We start from the raw sequence: 27,865 nt of genomic DNA, 5'->3' as shown, positions 1-27,865 counted from the left end.
TCTATATTTAATGACATCCCAGGTGAACGTTCTTTGCAGGAAATGTGAGAAAACGGCTGCCAAGAAAATATAAAAAATAGTAACATACTAAATGATCAGATGATTGCTGACATACAGTATATTGCATTACAGTCACATACTCTATAAGAAGTGAAATGGTGCACGCTAAGGTTTGATTCACATGTACGCTGTTGATACGGATATTGACATTTATTGAAATTCCCTAAAGCAGGAGCGGCCAACTCCAGCCCTCAAGGGCCAGCAACGGGCCAGTTTTTACAGAAATCCCTGCTTCAGCACAGGTGGATGGACTTTTTTTTTTTTTTTTTTTTGAGGCGGTTGCATTCTGGCCCCGTAAGTCCGAGCAGTATGATAGAAACAGCTCAAACTCGCAATTTTGAGGGTCCCTGTTAAAATGGATAAGAAGTAAAGAGTGACACGCTGTGTTCATTTGCATGTCATTACCCAGAATCCCTGGCTGCAGTCGAAGCACTGTTCGCTAAGCGATAATAGAGAGAGCCAGGGATGCAGGCCTGTCAGACACGCAAATGCATCCACAAGTGGTACTTTTATTCACAGACAAACTCGCTGGAATCTGCTAACTCAAAAAGGTTAAACTGCTTCAAATAAATTGCAGGTTTTGTCTCTGCTGAGCATGCACTTACTGTACTTTGTTTATATGCCTAAATAACTATTATATCCTAATTGCTGCCCTTCTACACTACTGTCTAACACATACCAGTAATGTACATTGGTGCAAACATTTTTACCCGTATATAAATATAATTGCACACACAAATCTATACTGATTAAAAGGCACCGTGCCTAACTAGCTGACTGTTTAAATTAAACCATCATTTATTAAACAAAGCTAGGAAGCACTTTCTGTTGTTGCACATTTTTTTTACAAAACAAAATAGTTTTTTGCAAATTATAAAACAAACGCAGATTATTTTCTGAAATATTTATTTCAAACGTGCTATTTACAGTCTTTACATATTTATTTGTAACCCCTTTTGGGTTGACGTTGGCAACGTTATGTTAATTCTGCTTCAAAACACAGCAGCGCAAGTCGTGCGGATTGGCTGTCTCACCACACGGAATGTCTATTTTACCGCGGTGTAAATGATACCATTTGTGCAACGGAATATGGCTGGTTGTCCATTGTTATTCCGCTGCTTATGACCATGTCAAACCGTGCGGTATGACAATGAGAAACTGGCAGCTGCGAGAATATCCCCCGATACTCACTATGCCGGGAGTTCTCAACACCAGTCCTCAAGACCCCCCAAAAGGTCAGATTTTAAGGAAAAACCTGGTTCAGCACAAGTGGCTCAATCAGTGGCTCAGTCGAAGCCGGGATATCCTGAAAACCTGATGTGTTGGGGGGTTTTGAGGATTGATGTTGAGAACCCCTAAACGGAGCAGTTCTGCCTTAAGACACCTTCTTGCGCTGGAAGACCCCTTGCTTAAGGTATCATCCAGTATCAGAAGAGCATTTAACAATTACGACCTCCTATGCCACTGAGATTTCACATTTGAAAATTGTTGATAACAATGGCAGACTATCAAATTGACCCGATGCCAGGTAGAAATTAAGCCGCAAGCAAGTTCCCCAGCATGTTGGAAAGGAAAGATTACTATAATATTTACAGTACTTTAAGTAAACGGCTGCAAACCTGCTCCGAAAACTAACTGATAACAACACAAGGGGGAAAAAATGACAGATTACTAATTACTTTTACAGCAATGTGTAATCTACAGGGCCTGCAATGGAACAGATAGCATTAGTGGTAGGAGTAAGAGCTGGAAAAGTTAGCTCTAGAGGTTGAGTTCCCATGAGGCTAAAAAAAAAAAAAATCTCTCTCTCATGAGCTTTCCATGAGACCAATAAATATTTTCCGTTCAATCATGTAGGGCTGTTTTATTGTAGTTGTATCTCCACTGATTCATCGTAACCCCCAATGTGTGAGAACTGAGGATTTCCCATACACAGTATTCAGAGGCAGACTAATGTTGCGTTTAATGGAGAAGACCGATTATTGTAATCTAATTTAGAAAAAAAAAATAACTGACCGTCTACAAAAAATAATAATGCTGTTCCATGCTTTCCCTTTTGCTGGCAGGAGGGACAGCCACGTATTGTGCTGCAATGGGTAAGCAGGGGTGGCCAACTCCAGTTCTTAAGGGCCCCCAACGGGTCAGGTTTTCAGGATATCCCTGCTTCAGCACAGATGGCTCAATCAGTGGCTCAGTCATAGACTGAGCCATTGATTGAGCCACCTGTGCTGAAGCTGGAATATCCTTAAAACCTGACTTGTTGGGGGTCTCGAGTACTGGAGTTGAGAACCCCTGGAATAACGTATAACAGAAAGAAATAACTCACATGGGTAAACGATTCCGTTCTGCCGAATTTCAATTGCTGCATCTTTCCAGAAACCGTTACACAGAGATTCTCATGCTTTTTGTTCTCTCCTTTTCCAAAAGAATCCCGCCCGAGTTGTAAGATCACATTTAGCAGCAGAATCAATTAACAGATTGAGTTGCTTATGCTTCCTATGGACCAATTTATGGCTAGACAATAGAAATAAATACGACTTCTACAAGTTGCTCAAACAGACCTTCGAGATATATCTTTCTTGATCTTCTATCACTCTTTTCCTGGCCTGAAGAATGACAGTTTAGCTCTCAAAAGGTTGCCAAAAATTAATTGAGTCCAACCTGGCTTGGCGAACAGAGCGAAAATGTGTTGATTTGCATTTTTTTGAGTACACTACGTATTTTGTGAAACAGGGTTTGCTTTCCGACAAAACATGAAGGTTCTTTCATGCCTTCAGTAGCCGATCCTTTGCAGCTATTGCATGAAGAGGATATTGTGAAACTCCACTGGGAAGTGTATATCTTCCAGTGATTGAAGTGTCCGCATCAGGAACTTACACAATTTGCCTCTTGGTTTCTTTAACCTAAGATACTGCATCTCAAATTCCTGTTTTGTTTCCTCTGCCCTTTGACACTACATTGTATTGTCAAACAAACCCATTCATAAAACAAGGGCCAGGAGAATTTGTTTAAATTTTAATATGTGACCGCCCCCCACAGAACACTATAATTACCAGAGCTTTTTCTTGGACATTTATATATAAGTTAGCTCAGTGGTGGGAACATTTCATCTCTAAAAAGACCCTTTCAGCTGCAGCCGGGGCATTGGATGTGAAGAAACAAGTCAACAAATTGATCACTGCAAATTGCATATTATGCAATACTTTGTATGCTCATTACTGCTCACAATACCTAATGAGTAAATAAACCACCAAAAAATAGCTTGGAGATATTTTACCAGACGAGTGGACTAATATATTTCCTGTTGAGGTGTAACTACAACATAGCAAATCTTCTTAAAAGATCAGGCTCTTTGGGATATGTTTGGTAAGCTATATATATCTCAATAAGAGAACTAAAGATATGCATGACTCCACTGGTATCCATTGCATTGAATATTCTGTTTTAATACACTTCACTTACATGGCAGTTTAATGTTATTTATTGTGGGACATTCAGCTAATGGTTTTCACATTGCTTTGAAAGTTTAGTCTTTCTGCTTTTACTTGCATATTTTAACATAAGCCAACTGGAACTAAAAGACAGAATCTGCCTTGGAAAGTTCTCAATTAACTCATGGGCACTATGAGTGCTTTGTGTATGGTTTTTGGCTTCCTTTTAAAAATATTTTAAGTTTATTTTGTTCTTCGATTTCTTCTCTTAAATCCAGCCTTGGCATCAATTAGGCAATTGGCATATTATATTGGCATACACGGAAAAATAATAATCAGGTTAGTCCTTGATGTAGTGTAGTTCTAACAGTTCTATTTAGTGTTTTAAAAGAGAGTAATCCAATATGGTTTCACTAAACCAAATAAGTCCTGTGAAACTTAAATATTTCACTACACCTTTTACTAAAAATGTGAACAACACTTGACTTAATGATATATTTAAACATATATTAAGGCCGAGATCCACAAATCTCTGTTAAGTCAGGGCTCACAACGTCATGTTAACAAAATCTGTAAGGAACGTTACGTTCCCTGAGGTTAATAGGTATCCACAAAGCTAAATATATGCAAAAACCACAGTTGTTAGTTATCTCATTGGCATACGCTTAACGCCATGTGAAGTTAGTGCCGCCTTGCGTTAGCTTCAAATAACATTGCGTTGAGCCTGGCTTACCTCAAGGTGGCGTTACTTCCATCAGGTCCCTGAATAGGTGTTTAATTAAAGTTGAAAAAGAGGAGAGCCCTATAAATAACAATATGATAGTTAAATCAGACCTATCTGTGGTCTTACACTCATCGAGAGCCTGTAACAGACCTAGCTCAGGGTCTGGATGTGAGTAACGCCACCTTTAGCTCTGTCCTAACTAATGTAGCGATTAATCCCTGGGTCACTATAACAGAGCTCTGAGGATCTGCAATGTTAGAGGGAACAGCTCTTTGACATATAATTAGCACCAAAGTCTGTTATAGTAACACGAGGGCTCGTTACTGCTGAAAACAGCACTTAACGTATCGTTACTGAGCTTGGAAGATACTCGTTAGGATTTAACAATGTGTTAACGTAAATTAGTGCATAGTTAATACTTAGTTTTTCACACATGGCTTTATTTTTGTTAAATAAATCATGACACGGTGTAATATGTCGTGTTGTTGTACATCTGAGGTTGTATTTACCTAATTTTAAGACCTGCTAAGGAACAGATGAGTGTTATTATTATGTCCTGATATGTAAAACCATAGAATTCAAAGAGGGTGTACTTTCTTTTTCACACCACTGTGTGGAGCAGTTGCAACCTGATACAAATTGAATTTTTGCTCCGTTAAGATGGAGCAAACGTCTCAATCATTGCCAGGGTGCACATTTTCACACTCAGAGCACCACTCCTTTTTAATGTACACATTTATCATTTAATTTTCTCTTTAAAGAAAATGGCTTTATTTTGGAAAGATTCCCCCTTTGTAAAGCCTACATATTGCCAGGATGTTTTTCAAATACAGATGAAGGAGCTGTGCCCCAATGTTTAAGATTTGTGGATATTGTTATATTAGAGAAGCAGGTAGGGGTGCTAGGTGTCCAGTACTGAAACAAACTGTCCTGCATTTAGACGCTCTGTCCAGTAAAAAATGAGAGGTAATACTGGGCGTGTATTTGTCCGGTATTACCTTTCTGAACATACTGATGCAGTGGCCGTTATGTGAGCACTTCATGCGTCACGTACATCGGAAAACCGTGGGATGAATTCCAGCCTTTCTGCATTAAGATGCGAGCGCGGCGAGAGCAGAAAAACGAATTTTAGTGTTCTGGCTTTTAAAAACATGAAATTGACACAGTAGCACAGTAGAACAGTACTGTACACATTACAATTGATCTATTTTATTGCAAACGAAGAAACAGAATCCATGAAATTCAAACAAAACATCCGCAATAAGCGCGGGTGCCTGGGGCGATTGCCGCGTTCATGCTGCGTGGGGAACAGCAGAGAACTCAAAATCGGCGCAGAGATGTGTTCTAATAATGGCCTCTTTATCAGTAGTGCCCTGACTTGCTTGGGGGCCGCGGGATTTCCCCGAGCAGGGCTGTTGCTAGGAGGCTGGGCAGCTTCCTGATTAGTTGCTGCTGGGTAATACAGCCAATCAGGAGGAGGTGTCAGGAGCCTGAGCGTTCGGCCAAGGAGAGGAGGAAACAGCATGGAATGGAGAGAGGTAAGATGTGTGTGTTTTCCCCTTTGTGCCCAGTATTTTTGCAGAAGCCACCTGGCAACTCTAGAAGCAGGTTGGGGATCTGTGCACTTAATCAAAACATGGCGGCTCAAAAAGTTGCTGGGTGTTTTACAGACACAGTCACTGCATCTGTGTGCAATCCACAAAATAAAAATGGAAGACTCCAGTTCTAAAAATAAAGGCGGAATGTATTAAAGCTGCAACAAACTGACACAGTTATAATACATTTGGCATTTTATTTTTGTGATTGGAGTGCCACTGCATTTTTCATTTCTTTTTATATTAGACACAGTGTGGCACTACTTTTTTTAAGCCACCTTGACCATTAGTTATAGAGCATTAGACATAATATAAAATAAGATCACAGCTTACTCTGTATTACAAATGTTTAAGAAATCCGCCAATGTATATATATCACCAAGAAAAGAAAAACAATTAGAAGTGATTCTTTGATTGTTTTCTTCTACATAGCCCCTTTCTCACATGCTATTCCCATATCTCCCGTGCCCTGTCCAACTTCCCAGAATAACAACAGGAAAACAAAGTGCGAACTCAGGACGACCATTTCCATAGAACAATACACTCAGCTAGAAGACGAAAAACAAATGAGAAGGTATTGCCAAGGGGATTTGAGGAATAAAGGAAGGATCAACTTAAGAAGCCGCTTTCAGGAAAGTTTTCTAACTGTACATATAACACGGGCAAAAATCCAACTATTTCACTGTAGTGAAGACTTGAACAGTAGTTGGAAGTCATAGCTGAGGTTCACTGTGGTTTTTTTGAAGTCTCTGGTAGAACGAGTACAGATTAAATTTAAACCTGTGTAATGGTGCGTGTACAAATGAGATTACTCTGCACAGCAGTGCAGTCTCACATGGCGACATATACTTGACAGTGAAAGCACTTGCACATGCAGCACCACTGCTAACATTTTCAACCATTGTTTCATTTTTTTAAGATACAGAATATAATAGCATAGCAACAGAATGATCTCGCTCTCTTGCACAATCTACCCCACACCCACCCTCTTCAGAACCCTCTGCTGACTTCCCTATTAAATAATGGACTTTTCTTCAAAGAATATCAATATCACCCAAACTCCCACCGGACCAATCCCCACATTCTAATGGTCATTAAACCATCCAGTGTTAGGGGGGCTCTGCAACCCATAGCTGAGTAGAGTGTTGCAGCCTTTGTGGGAGCAAAGAGGTTAGATAAAATACAAATTATTGATTACAATAATTGTACAAACTAAGTGTCCTGTGTCTGTTTATGTGTATCCATCAGCAGAACTTACTGCCAACAATACGCCGGTCCTTAGAGGTCTGTTAAATCTGAGCTACTAACGGGATGTTACCTAATTAGGCAACATCCATTATTTGTCCTCAGTTTGATGGGTATCCACAAAGCAAAAACAACGTCCGTTCGGCACACTAGCATCGTTACGTTTAGCTGTATTAACGGGGATTTTTGTTGTGCCGAGACGCATTAACCAATACACTGCACATGCGCATTAGTAAAAAATATAACGTGTGTTCGCACTTAACGCGCAGGCGTTACAGACACGTTACTAGGGGGCTTAGTGAGCCTCGCAGTCCTGCTCCAAAAAAGGAGGAGGAGATCATTTCTGGTAAATAGTTTTGATGATATTTTCCCGGTTAATTATTTCTGAATTTATTTTTCACACACATTAAAGTAACTTATGTGTGAATAAAAGTTTTGTTCCCAACTTCTGTCTCTTGGTAATTATTGTTATAATATGTAGACACATTGTACACCCATACATAATGCAGTAAAGATGATATACCATATTAGGTCAGACAAACATATCCTACAGATGCAGCCACGAGTATCTGAACACTTGCCGTTTAGAGGTGGCCGAATCCCCCGAAATCCGTTTCCCGGATTTTCGCTGATGCTACCCCTAAAATCCGATTGGTGGTGTAAAATCCACGAATGGATTTGGTCGGTTTCAATCCGCGCGGTTTCATCAACATCCGCCATTGGATACAAACCCCGTGGTCGGATTTGTAGAATCCAAACCGCGGATTCAGCAATCCGTTGGCAGATTTTTAAGAATCCAACATTGGTTCCTACAAACGACGGGTTGCGGAATCCGCAGAGTATTTTGGTAATAATAATTTAAAAAACAGCAAAACGCGAATCACCCTTTTTTACATCGATCTGCTGAAATCTGCGGTTCCAAATTTGCAAAAATAATTCACCCATCTCTACATATATTCACTTTAATCACTGGAAACCATAGTATGGTTTATTACATGAACTTCATGATACAGTATCAGATGCATCTCATTTATATGATCCATATATGACACATGTAATGAAAGGGTTAAGTCCTATACTCAGAACAATCATTTGGGTACCACTTTAGACCTGCCCTTTTTGGCTTGTAGGCTATTCCCAGAAATAACGCTATGACGATCATGGTCAGGATGTGAGTAATGGCAGGTTCTGGGGTGACCTCATTATCGCAACCTTCTATCCTTGCACTAATATTAATGGAGGTTTATGGTTATGCGACATCTGTTAAACGTTAGCATCTCAATATTTTATCTGCTTAACCTGAGGGAACCGTCATGCTAATCATCTTTGTGGATAGGCATTACGACTATCGATACATTCAATTAGTGTAACGTCACTAAAAATATTTAACGGGCCTCTGATGATCTACCCCTGAGAATTTGTTCTAAATTTAACCCAAAATAAGTTACAGTGAGTAAAAAAAGTGAAAACAACCCTCTCTGTGTACAGCAAATAGAAATACCACGTGTGAGCACATTGACATGTCTGAGACAGGGCGGCAACCCTGCTTTTCCCCATTATCTCTTGGCATACCATGCTTCAACTGCAGCCAGGGATTCTGGGAAAGGACATGCAAATGAGCACTCAGTGTGTCAACTTTTTGCTTCTTGTCCATTTTAACGCGAATCACTATGTGCTTTTACCTGCCCCATTACACAGCTTTTCAGCACAGCCTGGTTTAAAGAAGAGATATAAGTACAGTATATAGCAGGGGCGTAGCTATAGCCCGGCAAAGCCTCTCCTTAGCATTGCAAAGCCCGGCCTTGTCCCCCCTGCCCCCCTGTCGGCAGCCCATCTGTCTCTCTTCAGATAGAGACAGGCTTGGATGGGTAAGAGGAGAACGGAGCTGATCACATAACAGCTGTAGGGAGGAGGGAGGTCTTCCTGCTTAACCACTTCCAGGCAGCAGGTGGCACTGCAGAGCACTCCACAGCTGCTCCACTCTGCATCTCCCGGTTCCGTGTGTCTGTTGGTAAGTGTGTATCTGTGTGCCTGTAGTGGTAAGTGTGTGTGTGTGTGTGTGTGTGTGTGTGTTTGTGTGTGTGTGTGTGTGTGTGTGTGTGTGTGTGTGTGTGTGTGTGTGTGTGTGTGTGTGTGTGTGTGTGTGTGTGTGTGTGTGTGTGTTGGTGAATGTGTGTGTCTGTGTTAGTAAGTGGGTGTGTTTATAAGTGTGTGTTGGTGTGTTTGTATTTGTAATGCATATGTGTGTTTCATGCATTATGTGCATGTATATGTTGTATATTTAGTGGTATTTTTATATGTTGAATATAAATGTGTATTTGTATATGGTATGTGTGTATACGGTATAGTGTTTGTGTGTATATATGGGAGGGGAGGGAGGAGAGATAGGATGGGGGGAGGAGGGAGTAGAGATGATAATGATGATGAGGGGGGAGAAATGAGGGGGAGAGGAGATGATGATGAGGGGGAGAGATGATGAGGGATGATGATAAGGAGGGATGGGGAGAGATGAGGGATGATGAGAGCAGGGAAGCACAATCTTTTTCTCCTGCACCCCCGTGCTGACTGTCCCCCTCACAACGTGCCACCCCCCCCTTACCTTGGTTCTGGGCGTCATGACGTCACGTTGTCATAGAAATGTGACGTTACATTGCCATGGCGACGTGTCTCCAGAACCAAGGTAAGTGAAGTTTACAGAGGCACAGGGCCTCTGTAAACCCCGCGCCCCCCACAGATAATCTCGCGCACCCCCCAGTTTGCGCACCCCTGAGATAGATGACCAGGGAAAGGATGGGAGGGGGAAAAAATTCTAGTCAGTATTAATTTTAATGGGGCCCTGAATTTTTTTTTGCCCGGGCTCACGAATGTCTAACTACGCCACTGGTACATAGCATGATTTAATTTAAAACCCAATTACTTGGATATCTGCCTTATTTGTGGCTAAATATTTTGGCGAAATGAATTAAATTCTTTAAAAGTTGCTAACTTCCTTTTTTAATGTTGCAAAATAGCCAGATTTTCAATATCTTTTCCTAGAAGTTCAATCAAACCAGGCTGCAGCAGCTCCACCCTGTCAGCGCTGTTTGAGAGAGGGAGGGAGCAGGGTAGCCAGCTAGCTGGGTGTTGGAAGGGAGGCACAGGCAGGGTGACAGGAAGGAAGCCAGAGGGAGAGAGAGAGAGAGAGAGCAAGATTGTATTTTTTTGTCATTTTTATTATAATGGAGAGGTGTTCTAGCTGGGGCTTGGAGGATTATTACCCTCCTGTGACACTGAGGAGGGATTTTCCAGCACTGGAAGCTCCATTAGTGCAACAAGGACAACAGCCTCAGCAGCAGTAGATGTACCAGAATCAGCAGCAGTGGTACTGTGGCCGGACCCCTGTTGCCCCAGGAACCTGCAGCTGCTGTTCTGCCCATCTTAGGGGTATAGGTTGTGGCTGAATAGAGTACGGTGGAAATAATAATTCCACCTTCTCCAACCTCACTCTTTGGACGTAGCTCTGTATTAGAGGAAGCAGACTTGCTGGTTTCCTCCATGTTCGAGACTGAGATCTTGCTAGGGCCACGTTTGGCAGCATCAGTCTCATCTATGTCATCATACTCAACTGATTCTGTCACTGTATAATAAGCGTTGATGCTTCCTCGGCCCAAGCACATCTGTTGTTTGGACAGATGTGTTAGCAGGAAATGCAACAACATATGTTTCAGGCGGATGCAGGTCCAGGTGGAGATAGGGATGCTGGATCAGGGCCCAGTTCTATCCTGTTGTGGAACCCCCATAAAAGGTTTTGAATCTGTATCCCTTTCAGCTGCATCACCTGACTCTGCTACTGCTCTAGCTTTGCCTGACAAACCATCTACTGGAAGATGCGACCGCTGGATCGGGTGTGCTAGTTCTTCCTGGAGAAGGTAAGGGATAGAAATGTTGAAGAGCATCCTGGGGAAGGTGACAAAGGAGTGCGGTGGTGCCTCTCCAAACATAACTGTGGTAGGTTCCAGGCTGGTATTCCATCCTGCTCCTAAACCCACAGAAACCATCTCTTTGCCATGCAAATTCTTTGACTCTGTGGTGGTCTATTTTATCCCATGTCATGCAGCAGTGAGTAGGGACAGGAGCGGGTGCCATCTGGGGTGACGACTGCAGTGCAACATCCTTTTCATCGTCACCCTGTAAGCAATTGGCGCAGTTCCAATTTAATTTTCTCTGGCCTACTCTTGTCCTACTCTCACCGCATGTCCCTTACTGTCGGGGCACGGTCACTAGAAAGAACACAGAATTATGTTGACGATCATGATGTGAAGGTGTGTGCTTTTACTGATCCTGGTTGCATCCTGGACATTTTTCAGTTTGTGATTGTGGCCTGATGCATTTATGAATTCATTCTCCAACATACAAATTCTCATGGTTCTTACTTCTGCTGCTTCCTCCATGGCCCCATCCTCTGACATACAGTAGTTAGAACACAGCTGCTTCTGCTGTGTTGCTATTACTGGGCCACTACCCTCCTTTTAGTTTTTTGTCATTTTTGTTTGCTTATTGTTTTAATGATTTTTTTTTGTTTTCTTTTATATATTACATATTCCATTTGATATATTAAATATTACATTTTATATATTACACATTACACTTTATATATTACATCTTGCTATTTTTGCTAAGAGCTAGAAGTATTTTTTTTAATAAACACTTAATTCCAGTTCTTGTCTATGCATTCCAATGCTAGCAGTGAACTAGTTTTCTACTTTCTATGAGGTACAGTAAATCTCATACCATATCTATCCCCCTCTCTCAGCATGTTCTCTATCTCCCTGCCTGCCTGTTTGCTGTGAAAGCACTGACCTGGTGACACACATCTAGCCAGTTACCTTCCTCCCTGCTCCCGTTACCAAACACAGAAGCAGCTTTCTCAGGCTATATCAGGCGTACAGTATGTGTGATGCAGGGCCGTATTAAAAATATTATTGATGAGTCTCAGTGTTTTACAATTATTTATCCCTTGTTATTGCAATAGTATGCACACATCATTTCGCGACCTATTGTGCAACATATTAAAAAGGCAATCAATGCGGGCATTTTTTTCTTTTTTAACATAGGATTAGAGCAGGGGGTGTCTGTAGCTGAACCCCATTCATTTGAGCTATGGGGACTCCCAGCTTCCTGAGATACTTACCTTTGTACGGGGTTGCCAGTACCCACTTAACTTGGCTAGCAGAGTTCCTGTGATGGCGGAATCGGAAAGCTCCCATGCCCTGCGGGCCAATAGGAAGCTGTGACGTCATCAGGTGCGGTTTCCTCTTGGCCTATGTGACGCGGGAGCTTTAAACTTTGCCGAGATACCGGCACCCAATTTGGAGGTACGTATCTCGAAAAAGCAGGGGGTCCCGGGAGCTGAAATTAATAGGGTTCAGCTCTGAAGACCCCCCTGCTTCAATCCTGTGTTAAAAAATAATAATAATTATTATTATTAATTATTATTAATAAAGCATGAATTGCTCCATTAGAGGCAAATACAGTATATGGCCACTAGCACTATCCTTTTTTCAAGTTGTTACTCACAACTTTGATTTTGTTTCACTAAACCCTGCAGCTTCACACGTGTGTTGTGTTTAGGGCCTGTGACAATATAATCTAGAATATATCTTTTTTTTCTAATGCAATGAAATGTTGGTAGAAAGTGTATATACAGAAAGGCTTTAGCAACAGTAAAAATGAAAAGGCTACTATGAAACAAACAAATAAAATACAATAAAGTAAAAGTTAAATACAATTAAAATAAAATTGCACCATCTACTTCCCTCCTCCATTCCATAACTCGCTGGGACCCGAAGGTGTGGTCCAGATATCTAAAGGCTGTGTCCCATGGGGAACACAAAGGGAATTGTGCTCCAGTCCCGGATTTAGAGCTATGTTCTGCTAAGCTTGGTCATGGCTGTCTACTGTACAGGGCTCTGTTATCCCAAGTCCTGCACTCATAACTTGCCGGGGCCCAGGAGTTACTGTACAATGATTCATTCAAGTTTGCCTCAAGCAGCCACAGAGTCTAGTTCACAAGATGTGGACTAGCAATCAGAAGGCTCCGTTCCATTAACGATGCAAAGGGAAGCCACCGGCACCCAGTGGTGATGGAGCCAGCCAAGACTGCGTCCTGGGCCCTGCAATATTAAACAACTCCACTCGTCGGGGCCCAGGCTAAGAACCCGTCACTCCTCAAAAACGGAATTATCACACATGGTAAACAGCGGCACTTACAGATGAAAATTGAGTTACATTATAATATTACACCAAGCTATCCCTCCTCTATCTACTCCAACAACAAGTCCGGTTGCAGTATAAGAGCTAGAAGCTATTCAGCATCCACCTCTCCATGTAAAGTGAAGTATTATGTATATCTAGTACTGGAAGCACTTCCAATGCACAAACACATCACTATCTGTCCCCACACGGTGAGTGTATTTATATTCTCTTTCTGAATCGAATATAGGGAAATGATAACATTTTGAAAGCAAGATTCATCGAAATCAGTATTAGATCGAAGTACTGTAAACTGTTTCGCCAAATCAAAAAGGGGTAAATTTGCAGGTTACTTACGCATGCAAAAATGTCACACGCCAGTGTACAGTATTGCCCAGGTTGGCTAGATAATGACCCCTACATTCTTTAAATCGTAATACAGAACACCCCAAAAATCTGACTGACGACAAGAATTGCAATGAGAGACATGGAAGAATTTGTCAGTGAACGTAGGTAAGGTGAATTTTATGACTTGTGGTCAGTAATTCATTTGTGGTTCCTTTAACATTTATTTATTATAAAATATTTTACCAGGAAGTAATACATTGAGAGTTACCTCTCGTTTTCAAGTATGTCCTGGGCACAGAGATATGATGACAAATAATACATGGTTACATAAGTAAACGGTGTATACATTATATACAAGACATTGCATGCACAGTTAAAGATAATATATATTATGGGCGTATGTAACAGTTACAGACCAGATTAAAATGTGACAGCTTTGGTTTTGAAAGAACTTAAACTGGTGGTGGATGTGAGAGTCTCCGGTAGGTTGTTCCAGTTTTGGGGTGCACGGTAAGAGAAGGAGGAGCGGCCGGATACTTTGCTAAGCCTTGGGACCATGAATAGTCTTTTGGAGTCAGATCTCAGATTTAGACCTAAAACAACCACATATGGAATTTAAATATGGACTAATTGATGCTAATTTCACCAGAACTCGTCAAAAAGTTGCATGATCCATAATCCTATAGTTATCTGCAACCCTAACATCACTAGAATATTTCCTTAACATCACCAGGTAATTAAGTTTGAAAGCCTATTGTGTGTATGTGAATGTAGTTGAAATTCACAATGGGCAGGATTGTTGCTTTAAGCGCGCGTTCTCTGTATATATGTCAATAAAGTGTAATAAACAAGATAATCACATGTCATGCTTCATTGTGTCCCTGCTATATTTTGTCTGTACATCCTGTCTATTAAGAATACAAAGAGAGAAAATGTGCAGCAAGGATTCAGCCCTTCCGGAGTTTGCTTATTAAATACAACTATCTTGGAAGAAACTTGCACGACAAGCTAATGTTTTCTTTGTTTGGGAGGAAATAACATCCTGCACATTTCTACAAATATTTTCATAATTCTTAGTCAAGAGTCAAAACACATCAATAAAAAAAGTGAATAATTTATTGCTAAAAGTTTATTTAAAAATGCAATCCTAACCCAACAATGTTTGTTTTGTTTTTTTACATTTTAAAACTTTCTTGGGTTCCAGGATGATCTCCATTATTTAGAGTAAGGCTTCTAAATTGCTGTCTACCGGGGATAAAACAAGATGGTTGCCAGTGACACTGCTTTCGGGTGAACACTGAATGCATGGACCTTTTCTCTGTAACCTAGCATGTCAACCGTAAGTAGTCAGAAGGTCTAACATTTTATTTCAAATAATTATTTACTCTTTAAAATAAAATGTTTGAAAGGTGAACTTTGTTTTTGATAACGGAGACCACCCTAAAGCTGTGGTCTCTTTTTATCCCAAAATGTCTAAATGTTAAAAGGATTGCACCCTTTAGGGGGAAATATGTCACCGTAAAGAAGTGCGCATAGAAGTTTGTTTTGATGCATTGATCCATTCTCTGCTTGCGTTTCGCGTCAAATATTAGCAATGGTTCCTTACATTTCACACTTTTTTTTAAATGCAAATCCAAGATACAAAGTGATGCTCAGAGACACAGAGACACAGAGACACAGAGTATGATACATCTCATTATAATATAGTATGTGCATCATGTAACTCCTTCCCAATTCCTCCTATTGTCACTTCTGAAATCGCCAGGTGACACAAACAGCGCAAAACATGGGGAAAAAGACCTTGATACTTTGATGGAAAGAGACAAAAGATGGGAAATGATGTAATTAGCCCCATTTGCCTTGATACATCCCCCCCACAGAGTGCAGCAAATGACTGGGCTAAATCCGAGATGATTCCTTTCTAAGTTGCCTTTCAGGGTTGCCAGCCTTAGGCCATGGTGACTCCAGACGTGCAGAGGCGCGCTGAGGCTGAGGGAAAGTGGGTGCTTTCCCGCGTGCCGTCTGGGGGCGTGTCGGGGGGCGGGCCAGTGACGTCACGGAGCTGGTTCGCCCTCATTGGGCGAACCACTCACGTGACCGGCCCTGCTCTCTCGTGAGCAGAGAAACGAAAAAAAATTTAAGAGCCTAAGCGCTGACCATGGACTCAGCCTTATTCTCAAGTGGTTGAAGACATACCAAGTTAAAAAGTTTCTTTATTCCTGTCAGTCTCTGGATTGACACAGTTGTCATAAGATTCTTTGTTACAGAGTCCATTCACGTTCAGCTGTTTTCTCTATCCCAGAAAAAAAAGCCAGCTTTGTAAAAAAAAGTCATTTTTTTTGCAATATTTGCCCTCAAAATCTACAGCCCCGACTTGCAATATTTTATGTTAATTCTAAGATATTGCACCATGAAATACACACTTTGTGATCCGTACAACTTGTTTTCAACAACATCCTTGGAAGTCACAAGAAGCCCCAGCAACTTGCCCAAAAACCCGTGTGTAAGATCCCATAGGTAGGAACTAAACCCACAATCCTTCACATTCAAGACCAATACTTTATTCAACACACCCCCTCCCATTGGCGCCAATAATAAAACTACCACCAAGCCTGACAATTTTTAGGCCATACCCCTTTGCACATAAGAATACAAACTTTTCATTGACCAAGAGCAACACATAACAATAAATTATAAGATCTCATCGTTTAATAATATATGTCACGGCTGCAATATTTATGGAGCATGGTTCAATTCAAAACAGAGCCGTGTACAAAGCATCTGGCCTCAGCCACGTTTGAAAAGCCACAAATGACATGTGTCTTGCAAACCACAATCCAACAATCCCAAACATCAATTCACTCCAAGCACCTGCCACCAACTGTACACAGATATTTCAATAACAGTACAGAACATTTCAATTTCTCAGGTAACAGTGTGAGAAACTGATATCAGCATGGGTCTGTGTGGTATTACTGTATGCCTCTCTCACCTACAAAGTAGAAACATTCTTTATTTTACTAATTACCTACACTATTTTTTTTCTTTCCAAAGTACATACAATACCTCACTGTCAAATATTCCATTACTTTCAGTTACAGAGGAATTTCTATGTGAAAATATTTTTTCAGACATTTTTGTTACACTGTATGTGCTCCATTGTGAATTTTTCTAAGGAATGCCTTATAACTCAGCAACTAATTGAAACGATGCAATAAGCATTGGAGATGTGATACTAGCTGCAAGTTACAAGCCAGAGTGCTTTCACTGTTTCTAATTCAGTATATACATACTGTATTATTCTAAATGATACTGGGACTTTAAAGCAACAGTTCAATGGAAAATGTTTTAACCCACACTGATAGACACACTGAAATCTGTTTTCAGTTTAAAACTATCTGTACTTTTCCAGCCTCAAACAGCTTCTACTCTCTAGAGATATATATATATATCTATATATCTATATATATCTATTATATATATATATATATATATATATATATATATATATATCTTTATATATATATAATCTCAATTCTATAGGGCAAGAATTGACAATTAGGGGAAAAGTTACCAAATGGTGTTAAGTGTTAAACTGCGTTATAATAACTGTAGAACACTTATGTCTCATGCGAAATTTAGTCAGTGGTTTCCAACATTTTTTGTTAAAGGAAAGATTTGCAAAAAAAGATCAGACATGAAAAAAGTTATAGTGAGTAAATAACGGTATAGGACAATTGGCCATGACCAAATCGCCGCCGGCGCTCTACCGATAGTACGACTTACCGTCGGAAATTAAAAATGTGTCCTGTCTGTTGGCAGCCGCCCAGAGTGCCCATGCACGGGCGCACTCACAAATGCTGTCAGAGCAGCGGCCACGTGAAGTGCTGTGGCTGGGGAGGACATTTAAAGATGGTGGCCGTGCGATGTGCCTTGCGGCTGGCCATGAGGACATGTAAAGATGGCGGGCGGGAGGACATGTTAAGATGGTAGCTAGGTGACTGGTGAAAAGACAACCTGCGATGAGTCGGCCGCTCCAGAAAAGGTAAAACACACACTCCCCCACCTCCCTTTCTCTGCTGATCTGGGGGCCTTGCTTCTTGTCTATTTTAACATGGACCAATATCAGCTTAAGCCTGGCGCATTACATGGCTTTTTTAGAAAAAGATCCAAGTACAAAAAATAAAAAAAGGTTTTCATCTAGGTACGAGGAGAATTGGTGTTACAAAACATCAAAACAATTATTTCTAAAGTGACATTATTACACAACTGCTCATTGTTATTGGAATATTCAGGAAATCATAGAACAGTATGTACCCAGCGCAAATTATTGGGACATATCTTCAGAACACTATGCAATCAGCAAATTAACTCTTGAACCAAGGAACCTCATTCACATTCTGACACTGAAACATATTGACCATACTCCTGTCTATCCGTCTATCCCGGCCAGATTTCTTTATTTTAAGAATATCTCAAAGTAAAATCACGCTAGTAAAATGTAACAATGTTTGACCTCTGTCTAATTTCTGAAGGATAATGAATCTGCCACGAAGATTTGCAGAAGATTTACCACTGCACGAATGGGATTGAAAAACATGGATAAATCCACATGAGATTTAGGGGTGAACTTGATGTACTCCAGAGTCAAGGATAATTTTCAGTCGAAAACGTCCTGAAGGACCCTGCTTCAGACAATATAAAATGTACCCTTTAGGACTGATCACGGGAAGTAACATTCAACGCAACAAATACATTATCATGTACTATGCCGCACTCAATATGTCGAGAAGCCATTGGAATTCTCTTCATTCAGGTCAGTATTCCTAAGCAAGGGAAGATAGCTTGAAGGCAAATTGTATAGGGCCCTACAATTCACTGGAGATAGACCATGATGAGGAAAACATACCTGGGACTATTTCATATCAGATGACCGTAGATTAGCCAAACAATCTGAAAAGGATGTAGAGGGAGGATGGTACAATGTATGATACGGGAAGATGTATAACTAGTACTACAGGGGTGGCCAACACCAATCCTCAAGAGCCACCAACAGGTCAGGCTGTAAGGATATCCCTGCTTCAGCACAAGTGGCTCAATCAGTGGCTCAGTCATTGACAGCCACTGATTGAGCCACCTGTGCTGAAGCAGGGTTATCCTTAAGACCTGACCTGTTGGTGGCCCTTGAGGACTGGAGTTGGCCACTCCTGAACTAGTACATCTAAATTTGGGGTAGTTACACAGTAAAGGTCATTGATAAGCTCTAATATTAAGTACGTTGTACAGTTCGGCATGCCACATCCACAGAAGGATATAGGCAGATTAAAGTAAGGCACCTCAATCCTGGAAGGCAGAGATCGATAAGCTACTGGTCCTTCCTACTTGCAAACCAGTGAAGAGCAGCTAAAGAATATGCACTGATGATAATATATTTCTCATTCTGTATATGCTGTATGTTACATTTTCATATTTGTCAAAATAAAATAAAAAAGGTATTGTCACCAGCAAATAATACATGTATACATTCTTACCTACACCTCCTCATTTAGGGGTCATGTTTTAACATATCGACGCTGCTTGTGTTCGTTTGAAACAAGAGCTTTGCACAGGTGAGAAGAAGGGAGCCTGGGTCTCAGTGGGAAATATTTTGCTGTCTCCGTTCTATTTTTCAATACTTATTCATGATATGATGATGTAAAGTCCAGGGAATCTTAAGCGCCTGACATAACACTTACATAATAAAAACAGCACAAATGTATTTCTTAATATTGTAGCCACTAATCATTAAGCAGGTTAATATTTCTAGCAGTATGGTAACCACAGAGTAATCCTGTTGCCTGTGGGGCTACATTTTAAAAAGGGTGCCCCGTCTTTAATGAACATCCCAACATATAAATATGCAGGCAAAAAAGTGTACATTAAAACTTATAGTACTTCATATTAAGATAAAAACAACTCCATCCTGGCGCCTATCTCACATATCAGCATCCATTCAAAGGTTAGTTTTGTAAGTGTTCTATTTATTTTAAACCCATTTGAGGAAACCGTATGCAAGGTGCTATAACACTTCCTGCATCTCATTCAGTGTGGGAAACGGCCCAGTGTTTTTCCCACTAATCAGGTTCTAGCAATTGCATGCACAGACTTTTTACTCTCAGTATGCATTGTTTTATTTTGTTTGAGATTTGTAAGGACGAGAACATGTATAGAAATGCTCCTGGATAAATATAAAACAGAAATAAATAACAGTGGTAGAAATCTACTATTATTTGTTGTCTGCAAATATCCAACAACAAAAGTTTGTGAAATGTCCACAAAGTACAGTAACAAACCACGTTTTGCACCAAAGTTTTATTTAGCCACAGATTATCCAAAGATATAATATTTCATTGTATTCATAGAACATTAACTTTAATATGTTCCCTTTAAGACCTTTGACCCCACAATGCTATGTGTAGTGGGTGCTCTAGTTAAGCCAGTGTGGCATCATGGGCATGATACATTTGTGTTGGGACATTTCTTATATCATATTACAGAATAATGTGCTGCACACGTCTACGGCAACAAATAGTGTCTATGTAAAAAGCATCAACTGCGCTACTGGCTTTATACTGACACTAAGGGACCCGTTCAATATACTCCAAAGTGTGTGTTTTGGCCATTCCTCACGCCCCAAAAATCCCAAAAATGGCTAAATCCCTCTTAACCCGATTTAATCATTGTAAAAAGGTAAAAAGGTAGCTCTAAGAAAAAAAATGAGCATGCCAATTAGTAATTTCCCCGAAATAACTCATTCACATACGGCAATCACAGCCCTCATGGTTGTCATTTTCATTTCCCCAGCGTGGTGATCCGGCCAATTCAGAAATCTACATGGAGTTCTTCATATAGAAAACCTAATTGGACAGTCTGGACTAGGCCATGCAAATGTTCACACATACCGTATGAAATCCTGATACTATAAACACCTTAGTAACCATAGTGGTCACAAGAAGGCATGCATCAAAGCCACTATGGTAACTAAAGAGTTAGAAATCCTGATACCACAACCTCCTCCTATCTACATATTGCATGCCATAGAGGCTTGTAAGGCATTGCCATGCAATGTCTTATTAACCACCAAGCATACACAGGGTTCACTTCTCCCACCTTCCCATCCCCCCCCCCCCCATGGGTACAAAAGAAAAGTGATCCGAGATTGGTTTGCTGCAAATTACATCTCAATGTAAGGACAGAAATAAGAACGGATGACAAAGCAAGCAGCATCAAGAACCTCACGCAGAACAGCAGGGAATTCCACTGAGAGCTGAAAACACTCGTTCGTTGGCTCGAGATGCATGGAGATACCTTCACCAACAAAAGAGGTAAAGAAAAAAGAAAAACAGTTATTGAGTAGAGATGGGCACATTTTTTGAGCGGATTTGGATCCGGCACCGGATCGGCTGCTTCCTTTGGTCCACGGATTTCCACGAATCAAACTCAAAAAGGGTGATCGGCATTTTGCGGATTTTTGTATTATTATTGCCAACACGCTCCGCGATTCGGCAATCCGTTGGCGGATTCTTAGGAATCTTAGGAATTCTAAGGAATCCGCCAATGGATTGTTGGTTCCGCGGAATGGATTAGACAAATGTGTCAATGGATTGCATCCAATGGTGGATTTTGTTTAATCCGCGTCGATTAAAACCAACCAAATCCGTCTGCAAATTTTACACCGCAAAACTAATTTTGGGGGGGGGGGGGGGGAATGTGAAAAAAAACCCGGGAAACGGATTTGGCCGGATTCGCCATCTTTATTATTGAGGAAACAGCAAGAAATGAAGCGACCCCAAGATGCAGGAGTAAAAATTGAATACACAGTATAGAGCTCTGCCAGACGAGGCTCAAGCATGTTACGGAAATTCAAGAAAATGTAAGTAGATGAAGAAGGCTAATAAGATAACAGAAGGTAAAAGAAGCCGTGACTTATGATTGGAAATAAATCACACTCACACACATCACACTCAAACAAGACGATGGATCAAAAATAAAAGACCATGCACATATCATAAAGGAGGTTGAGGACTCGTGTAAGAAATTGTATGAGAACACGTAACACAGCACATAATCAAGCATATGAAGAGCAAGATGAAACCACCACCATCCGCCCTTCCAGAAGAAGTAGCAAAAGCAACACAACCCATTAATTATGGAATAACTACTCAAATCTTGGGAACAAGTAGAGACATTCTTTGCAATTCTTTGTATTGCTTAAAGAACAGGAAAATTCCAGAGCAATGGAGCAATGTAATTGTTATTTTAATCCATAAGAAAGGAGACAAAGAGGAACCCAAGAACTACAGTACAGACCAAGCAATCTACTTCCAATCACTTCCAAGATTTTTACGAAGATACTCACTTATTGACATTGAACTTTGCCCAGCCTACAGAACAAGTGGGATGTTGCAGTGGATTCACTTGATCTCCCTGTGTCTCAGGCCCCAAAAACATAGATTGTAAGCTCCTCTGGGCAGGGACCGTGTCTGTAAAAATTCCTATGTGCTGCGTACCACACGCTATATTGTAATTGTGAAGGGCTTTGAGTCCCATTGGGAGAAAAACGCTATATGAAATAAAGTTATGATTTTTTTATTTCTATACAGCACTTTGTGTTTAATGATCAATCTAGGGAGATAGGAGAGATATGAAGAGTTATGAAGGATGTATCCTTAAAAAGATGTACATTATCCATCCTGTGCCTCTTTTATTCATTTTGAACCATGGTTTGGGCATATATTCATTACAGCCAGGGTTGAGGTGAAACACTTGAGTCCAAAGTATGACATTTGTGAAATGACTTTCATTGGATGCCGATGCTAATGGCATGAATCGAGTTCTCATTGCACCATGCACTTCTGCACCCTAGCATAGGGACCTTGAGGGCACTTAATTCCTCAATGATATCAGGAGAACTATTGGAGCCAGCCAGCTGTCTCAAAGTCCCCATACTGTATGTACAGTATCAAATGGGAATCATGATATTAAGTGAATGCTACAAACATCATGTTCATGTTGCTCTTACTGTACATGTGCCAATGTAAACGGGCCATTTTTTTTGTCACTTTTTTTTCATGTTTTAATATAGGATTGAAGTAGGGGGTATCCGGAGTTGGACCCCATTCATTTCAGCTCTGGGGACCCCCTGCTTCCAGAAATACAGACCTCTGATTGGGGTGCCGGTATCTCCTGCAAGTTAAAAGCCCCTGCGTCACGTGGGCCAATAGCTAGCTAGCTGAGCAGAGTGGCTACCGGCACCTAGTATGGAGCTTAGTATCTCTGGAAAAAGGGGGGACCTCAGAGCTGAAATTAATGGGGTTCAGCTCTGGAGACCCCCTTCATTCCTATGTTACAAAAAAAGTGCCTGCTTGGACTGCCTCTTTTGCACCAAATGCTCTCCACTAGTACATTGGGAGTACATTTAGATGTACCTCAGTCAGAGAAACGTTGCTTGCGGCTGTATTATAGTGGTATGTATAACAGTTATCACCTGTAAATGGGGCAGCTTTCCTTTCTCATTTGCTTATTGAAATCCACCATGTCTAATGTAATATTAACCACTTTGCTGAAAAGATTAGTGTCAGGCGCGTGAAACTCAAATACGTTTCTTACTGCAACACAAATGTGTGCAAATGAAAAACGTTTGTTCCACATTGGTCAGCAACATAACATTATGTTCTTACATCTCCCCTTTCTTTCATGTTCACAGCTATTGGCGTCCACGTGTTGTTGGATTTATAGTCAAATGCAGTTACAGTATAAAGATAATCTACATCCTGATGTTTATGTGATGGTAACTTACACCTGTAGTGCTTTACTGCAACCTGCAACTGAATACAATTATAAATATTATAGACAGAATACAACAAGAATAACGACTACGTGAGGAAGTTGTCTATATTGAGTTATAAACTTGTTAGTGTGAGTGCGGGGAATTTCTTTGTGTCTTTAGTATTTGTAGGAATTTTCAGGGATTCTTTTATTCCCAGCAGCACTGCTTAGAGATTCTGTATATAGATTATACATTGGTGGTGCTGTTTGCAACTGATATAATTGACAAAAAAAAAAACAGTGGTTGTACAGCAATTACAGTATATTAAAATCCTCCATATTACAAAAATTAGGCATAAAAAGCAATTGCTATAGATTTTTATTATTATTAGTGTTGAACTGGATAGGGGCAATTCAAACAATATCATAGATATATATATTTTTTTAATAAATCAGTTCTGTAGTATTAGATGATACTTACTACATTTTGTTACATTTAACTCTTAATGCTATTTTAATGAGTTTTAATTTCCTGTGCATCCTTTGATTTCTATAGAAGTTTTTATCCCACCTCCCAAGCAAAGTTAGATCTTTGCAACACTTTCCTGATTGTGACAATTTGTTGCCAATATTCCCAGCCGTTTCAGCTGCAAATTGTAACAATAGATAATGACCTTAATAAGCATAAGGATACATTGTAGCTGCTGAGTTACACTGACGTAAGGGTTGATTGAAACTGAAAGGCGGCCATTAAGTGAACCGCAAGAAGCAGGATCTTTGCTGTTGATCACCGGAGAATTAATTGAACGGCAGTTTAAGTAATACTTTTTCAATAAAGAGAATCAAAGACTGCATATATTAAAACAAAATATATATAGTCCTTCTTTTAATGTTTATTAGAAGAAGGCACTCAGTGGATTTAATGTATGCACAACCAAAATATTAGGTCCCCCCCACATGAAGCTAACTTATGACTTCAGAAGTTACTGCAAAAAGGAAAATATTTTTCAAAGACAAGAAAACACAAGGAAAATGCATTAAGTTCCCTTTAACTGACTCCCGATTGTTTTAGTTGTTTATCAATCACAGCTTTTCAAATGGCACTGAAATTTACTCTATTCTAAAGATGTTCCCTTGCGATATGATAAACTCTCTTCATTGTTTCACAGAGCAAAAAGGCATTAATAGGCCCTAGGTAATCCACCCTGCTCTTAACGGCTGATGACAGGTCAAATGGCTGAGCAAAAATCAGTTGAAGGAAAGGGAAGTCTTGTCGGAAATGAGATTAATCTTGTAACGAGTGTTCAGGGCTGATAACCCATCCGTGCCTGGAACTGCTTTAACTGGAGAGCAATTAACCTTCACCTGACAAGCTGTGTCCAACCGTTATAAACAACGTTAAAGGTGCAGAATCCTTTTTTCCATGTAGACTAAACATTCACGTTTGAATTCCATGTTGAGTAGACCGTATGCAGTTTGGAGATTATAGTTGGCACATTCCATGTATGTAATTGACAAAGTCGCAGAAAAACAAATTTACGAAAGGAAAACGCAGATGGCTGTTCTAGTGTGGTGTAACTATAACTGCTCTGCCAAATATTAGTATAAGTGACACGGCTATGCAAATATGTAGTAGGTTTGAACCAACATTTTATCAGCTCTTATAATCAGACTCCACAATATATATATATAAATATAATCAAAAACGAATAGACGATACCGTTCTGTGGCTAACTAAATGGTTTTATTTCTCTGAACTTTCGAGATACACTGATCTCTTCTTCCGGCTATGTTATAATGGATAAAGCAAGAAAGGTTTTTACTTAACAACAGTGCAGCCTGGACTGTATCTGACTAAAGCCTATCCCCTCCCCCCTGTGCAGTATGCCATTTATGACTTAAGGTGTTAAATGGTCCCTGAATGTTAGTGATGTAAGAGTATGTGTGTGCAGTATTTGTGTGTGTATGTATGTGTGTAAATATACATTTATAAAGCGCCCACAGTGTATCACAGCTCAGCTAACATGGTACAGATACCTCTACATATATATATATATATATATATATATATATATATATATATATATATATATATATTGCTGTATAAGCACTTCATGAGTTATTGGCATCTATCATATGATGTAGACGTACTCCGCGCTGCGGAATATGTTTACACTTTACAAATAAATGGTAATAATGTGTTTCTGATATCATTTGGAAGATTTGTACCACTTGTGTACTTGCTGTGCCAGATTAAGACTTTGCGAAGCCCTAAACTATGATAAAGCTGAGGCCCCTATAAAAACATAAATATTGTGGGCAGGGCAACTACCGTAAACTGTTTGGAGTACTCCTCACAATTGAAAGGTAATGTGAGAGTCCATTCCTAGAGCTTAAACAGAGGCTGTGGATATGAAGTCGAAGGAAAGAACTAACTAAACCATTATGGTCTTCTGCGAAATGTTGTAGCGTCATGGTGGTCCATCTTTTTTTTTACATGACATAGGTTGAATTTTAACGTACATTCAACTTACTAAAGATTCAAATCACTATTGATTTTATTCTAATTTATTTTTAGTGTGAAGATACTCTATGGATATACAGGACCCCTTAAATATATTATAGGTATTTGGAGAGAAAGAAAAAAATCGTAGTATTTGGAGGTTCCCTCAAATTGCGAGGCCCTAAGCTGAAGCTTATTTAGCTTATACGTAAATCCACCACTGTGTACCTGTGATCTTTTCCCAGGCGTTTGGTGAAAGGGCATTATATACTTTTTGATATACGTAATTCTGAAAAACTCTGTCAACAAATAACCCCACCAAAAACAACTTAATAATTATAGTAACAAAAATATTAACAACATTGAGAAAATGTTGTGGTTTACACCATGTTCACTTTCCTTGGTTAAAAACCAACTGATTCTCATTCATTCTCTCACGTCCATTTATGCTTTGAAGATTTTTTGAAACAATCCTTCAAGAAAAAGCTGCGGATCAAGCTCAGAGTCGTCTTTTATCTACTGTAGCTCATTTATAACCTACCTCCTATCTGCAGTCTCAATCTTAGTGGTTAGATTGTTTGTAATATGAGGGCAACGCTGAAAAGGGCTGAGCCAAAATACTTCCATGTATAATGTTGTTTTCCTATGAAAGGTTAGACCAGGGGTAGCCAACTCCAGTCCAACAGGTCAGGTTGTAAGGATATCTAAATTGCTAGTGCGGGGGTGCTCAGATTCTGTCCTCAGAGCTAGGTTTTCAGGGCATGTATACTGTGCACAGCTAAGTAAGCTGATTCATGTTAGTTATGATAAGGTTTGTGCTAATTGGAGAACCTTGAAAACTTGTCCCTTTGGTTCTCCCACAGCATCAACTCGAGCAAGTTATGAAGAATAGGAATTCTTGACCAAACGATATGTTAAATTAGCCTGGATTTCCCACGTGCAGAATGGACACTGAGGAAAACAATACCAATTGATAATACAGATGAAAATAACAGGGATGTAAATTGATAAGAAGCAGGCGATAGTTGAGGGGATATCACAAGATGCAGTAGGACACTTGTTTTTGTTGTACTGAAAAACCAACACAAATGGACCATAGATTAATTCTGTGCATGATCAATTGATCCCACTACCTTATGCAGGCTCCAATATTAGCAAAGTGCTATTTACAGTAGCCTTTGCAAAGTCGGGACATATACTCAGAGATAAAAAAGAGGCCAAAGCCAATTTGAGCACATTTTTCAGCACATAAGAATAGCTTTAAAAATACACGTACATTTCAACAAGTCAGTCTGAAACTAGGGATTGAAATGCTTTAAACACAAGGGCAGAACATAATAACTCTCATTCTGCGGACTTAAGATAATGAAATAAAAATATTTTGTCCAGCATCGCACAATTGGTTGTTTTACCCACTCTTATGTAGCACATAATTACAACAAACTCTGGTCCAAGTTAAATATATTAAAAAGCTCTGAGCCAAGATGGGATTGGTAAAGAGCCAGACTAAAGACTTGCGGAGCGCCCCCAACCACACACAGGTCCACAGCATTGTCCAAGTGCCACTATCAGTTACACAATGTCTTTGTCTACAAAAGTTCATGTATTTTTCTACACAATAACAAATTCAGCAATGAATCGCCCAATTTTTCAACTACTGTGCAACACATCTTCCCTTTGTGTCTTACTGTGCAACACATCTTTAAATGAGCGCTCTAACAAGTATAATTTTTATATTTTGCATAACTTTAGCTTTGTTTCACCTCTTATTTGGATGCCTTCAAATTAACATCGTTAATTAACACAACAGTTTTAATGACTTTGAATATGTTTTGTCACAATTCAGTGAAAGTAGACATAACTCGCGGGATGTGAGTAAGAAATAGGTTCTTGCGAGATACTGTTCCAGATGAAGAATGTA

General features: G+C 40.0%; 1 protein-coding gene across 6 annotated transcripts in view; it reads right to left on the bottom strand.

Annotated features, from left to right (window-relative positions):
* The window catches only part of ERG (ETS transcription factor ERG), a 289,132-nt gene that overhangs the window by 52,013 nt on the left and 209,254 nt on the right, over window positions 1-27,865 (bottom strand). Inside the window, exon 1 of one of the 6 annotated variants that reach the window (XM_075593745.1) lies at window positions 2,622-2,941. The exons of 3 other annotated variants lie outside the window; for them this stretch is intronic. Coding sequence is in view for 2 of the 3 variants with exons in the window: in XM_075593740.1 (XP_075449855.1) it covers window positions 2,387-2,428 (42 nt within the window). In the remaining variant the exon portion in view is untranslated. 2 more of the 6 variants (XM_075593740.1, XM_075593744.1) reach the window with 2 other exon arrangements.

Source organism: Ascaphus truei, chromosome 3 (genome assembly GCF_040206685.1).
Source record: "Ascaphus truei isolate aAscTru1 chromosome 3, aAscTru1.hap1, whole genome shotgun sequence".
NCBI classification, from domain to species: Eukaryota; Metazoa; Chordata; class Amphibia; order Anura; family Ascaphidae; genus Ascaphus; species Ascaphus truei.
The sequence above is the reverse complement of the archived record's forward strand: the minus strand, read 5'-3'. Positions and strand labels throughout refer to the sequence as shown.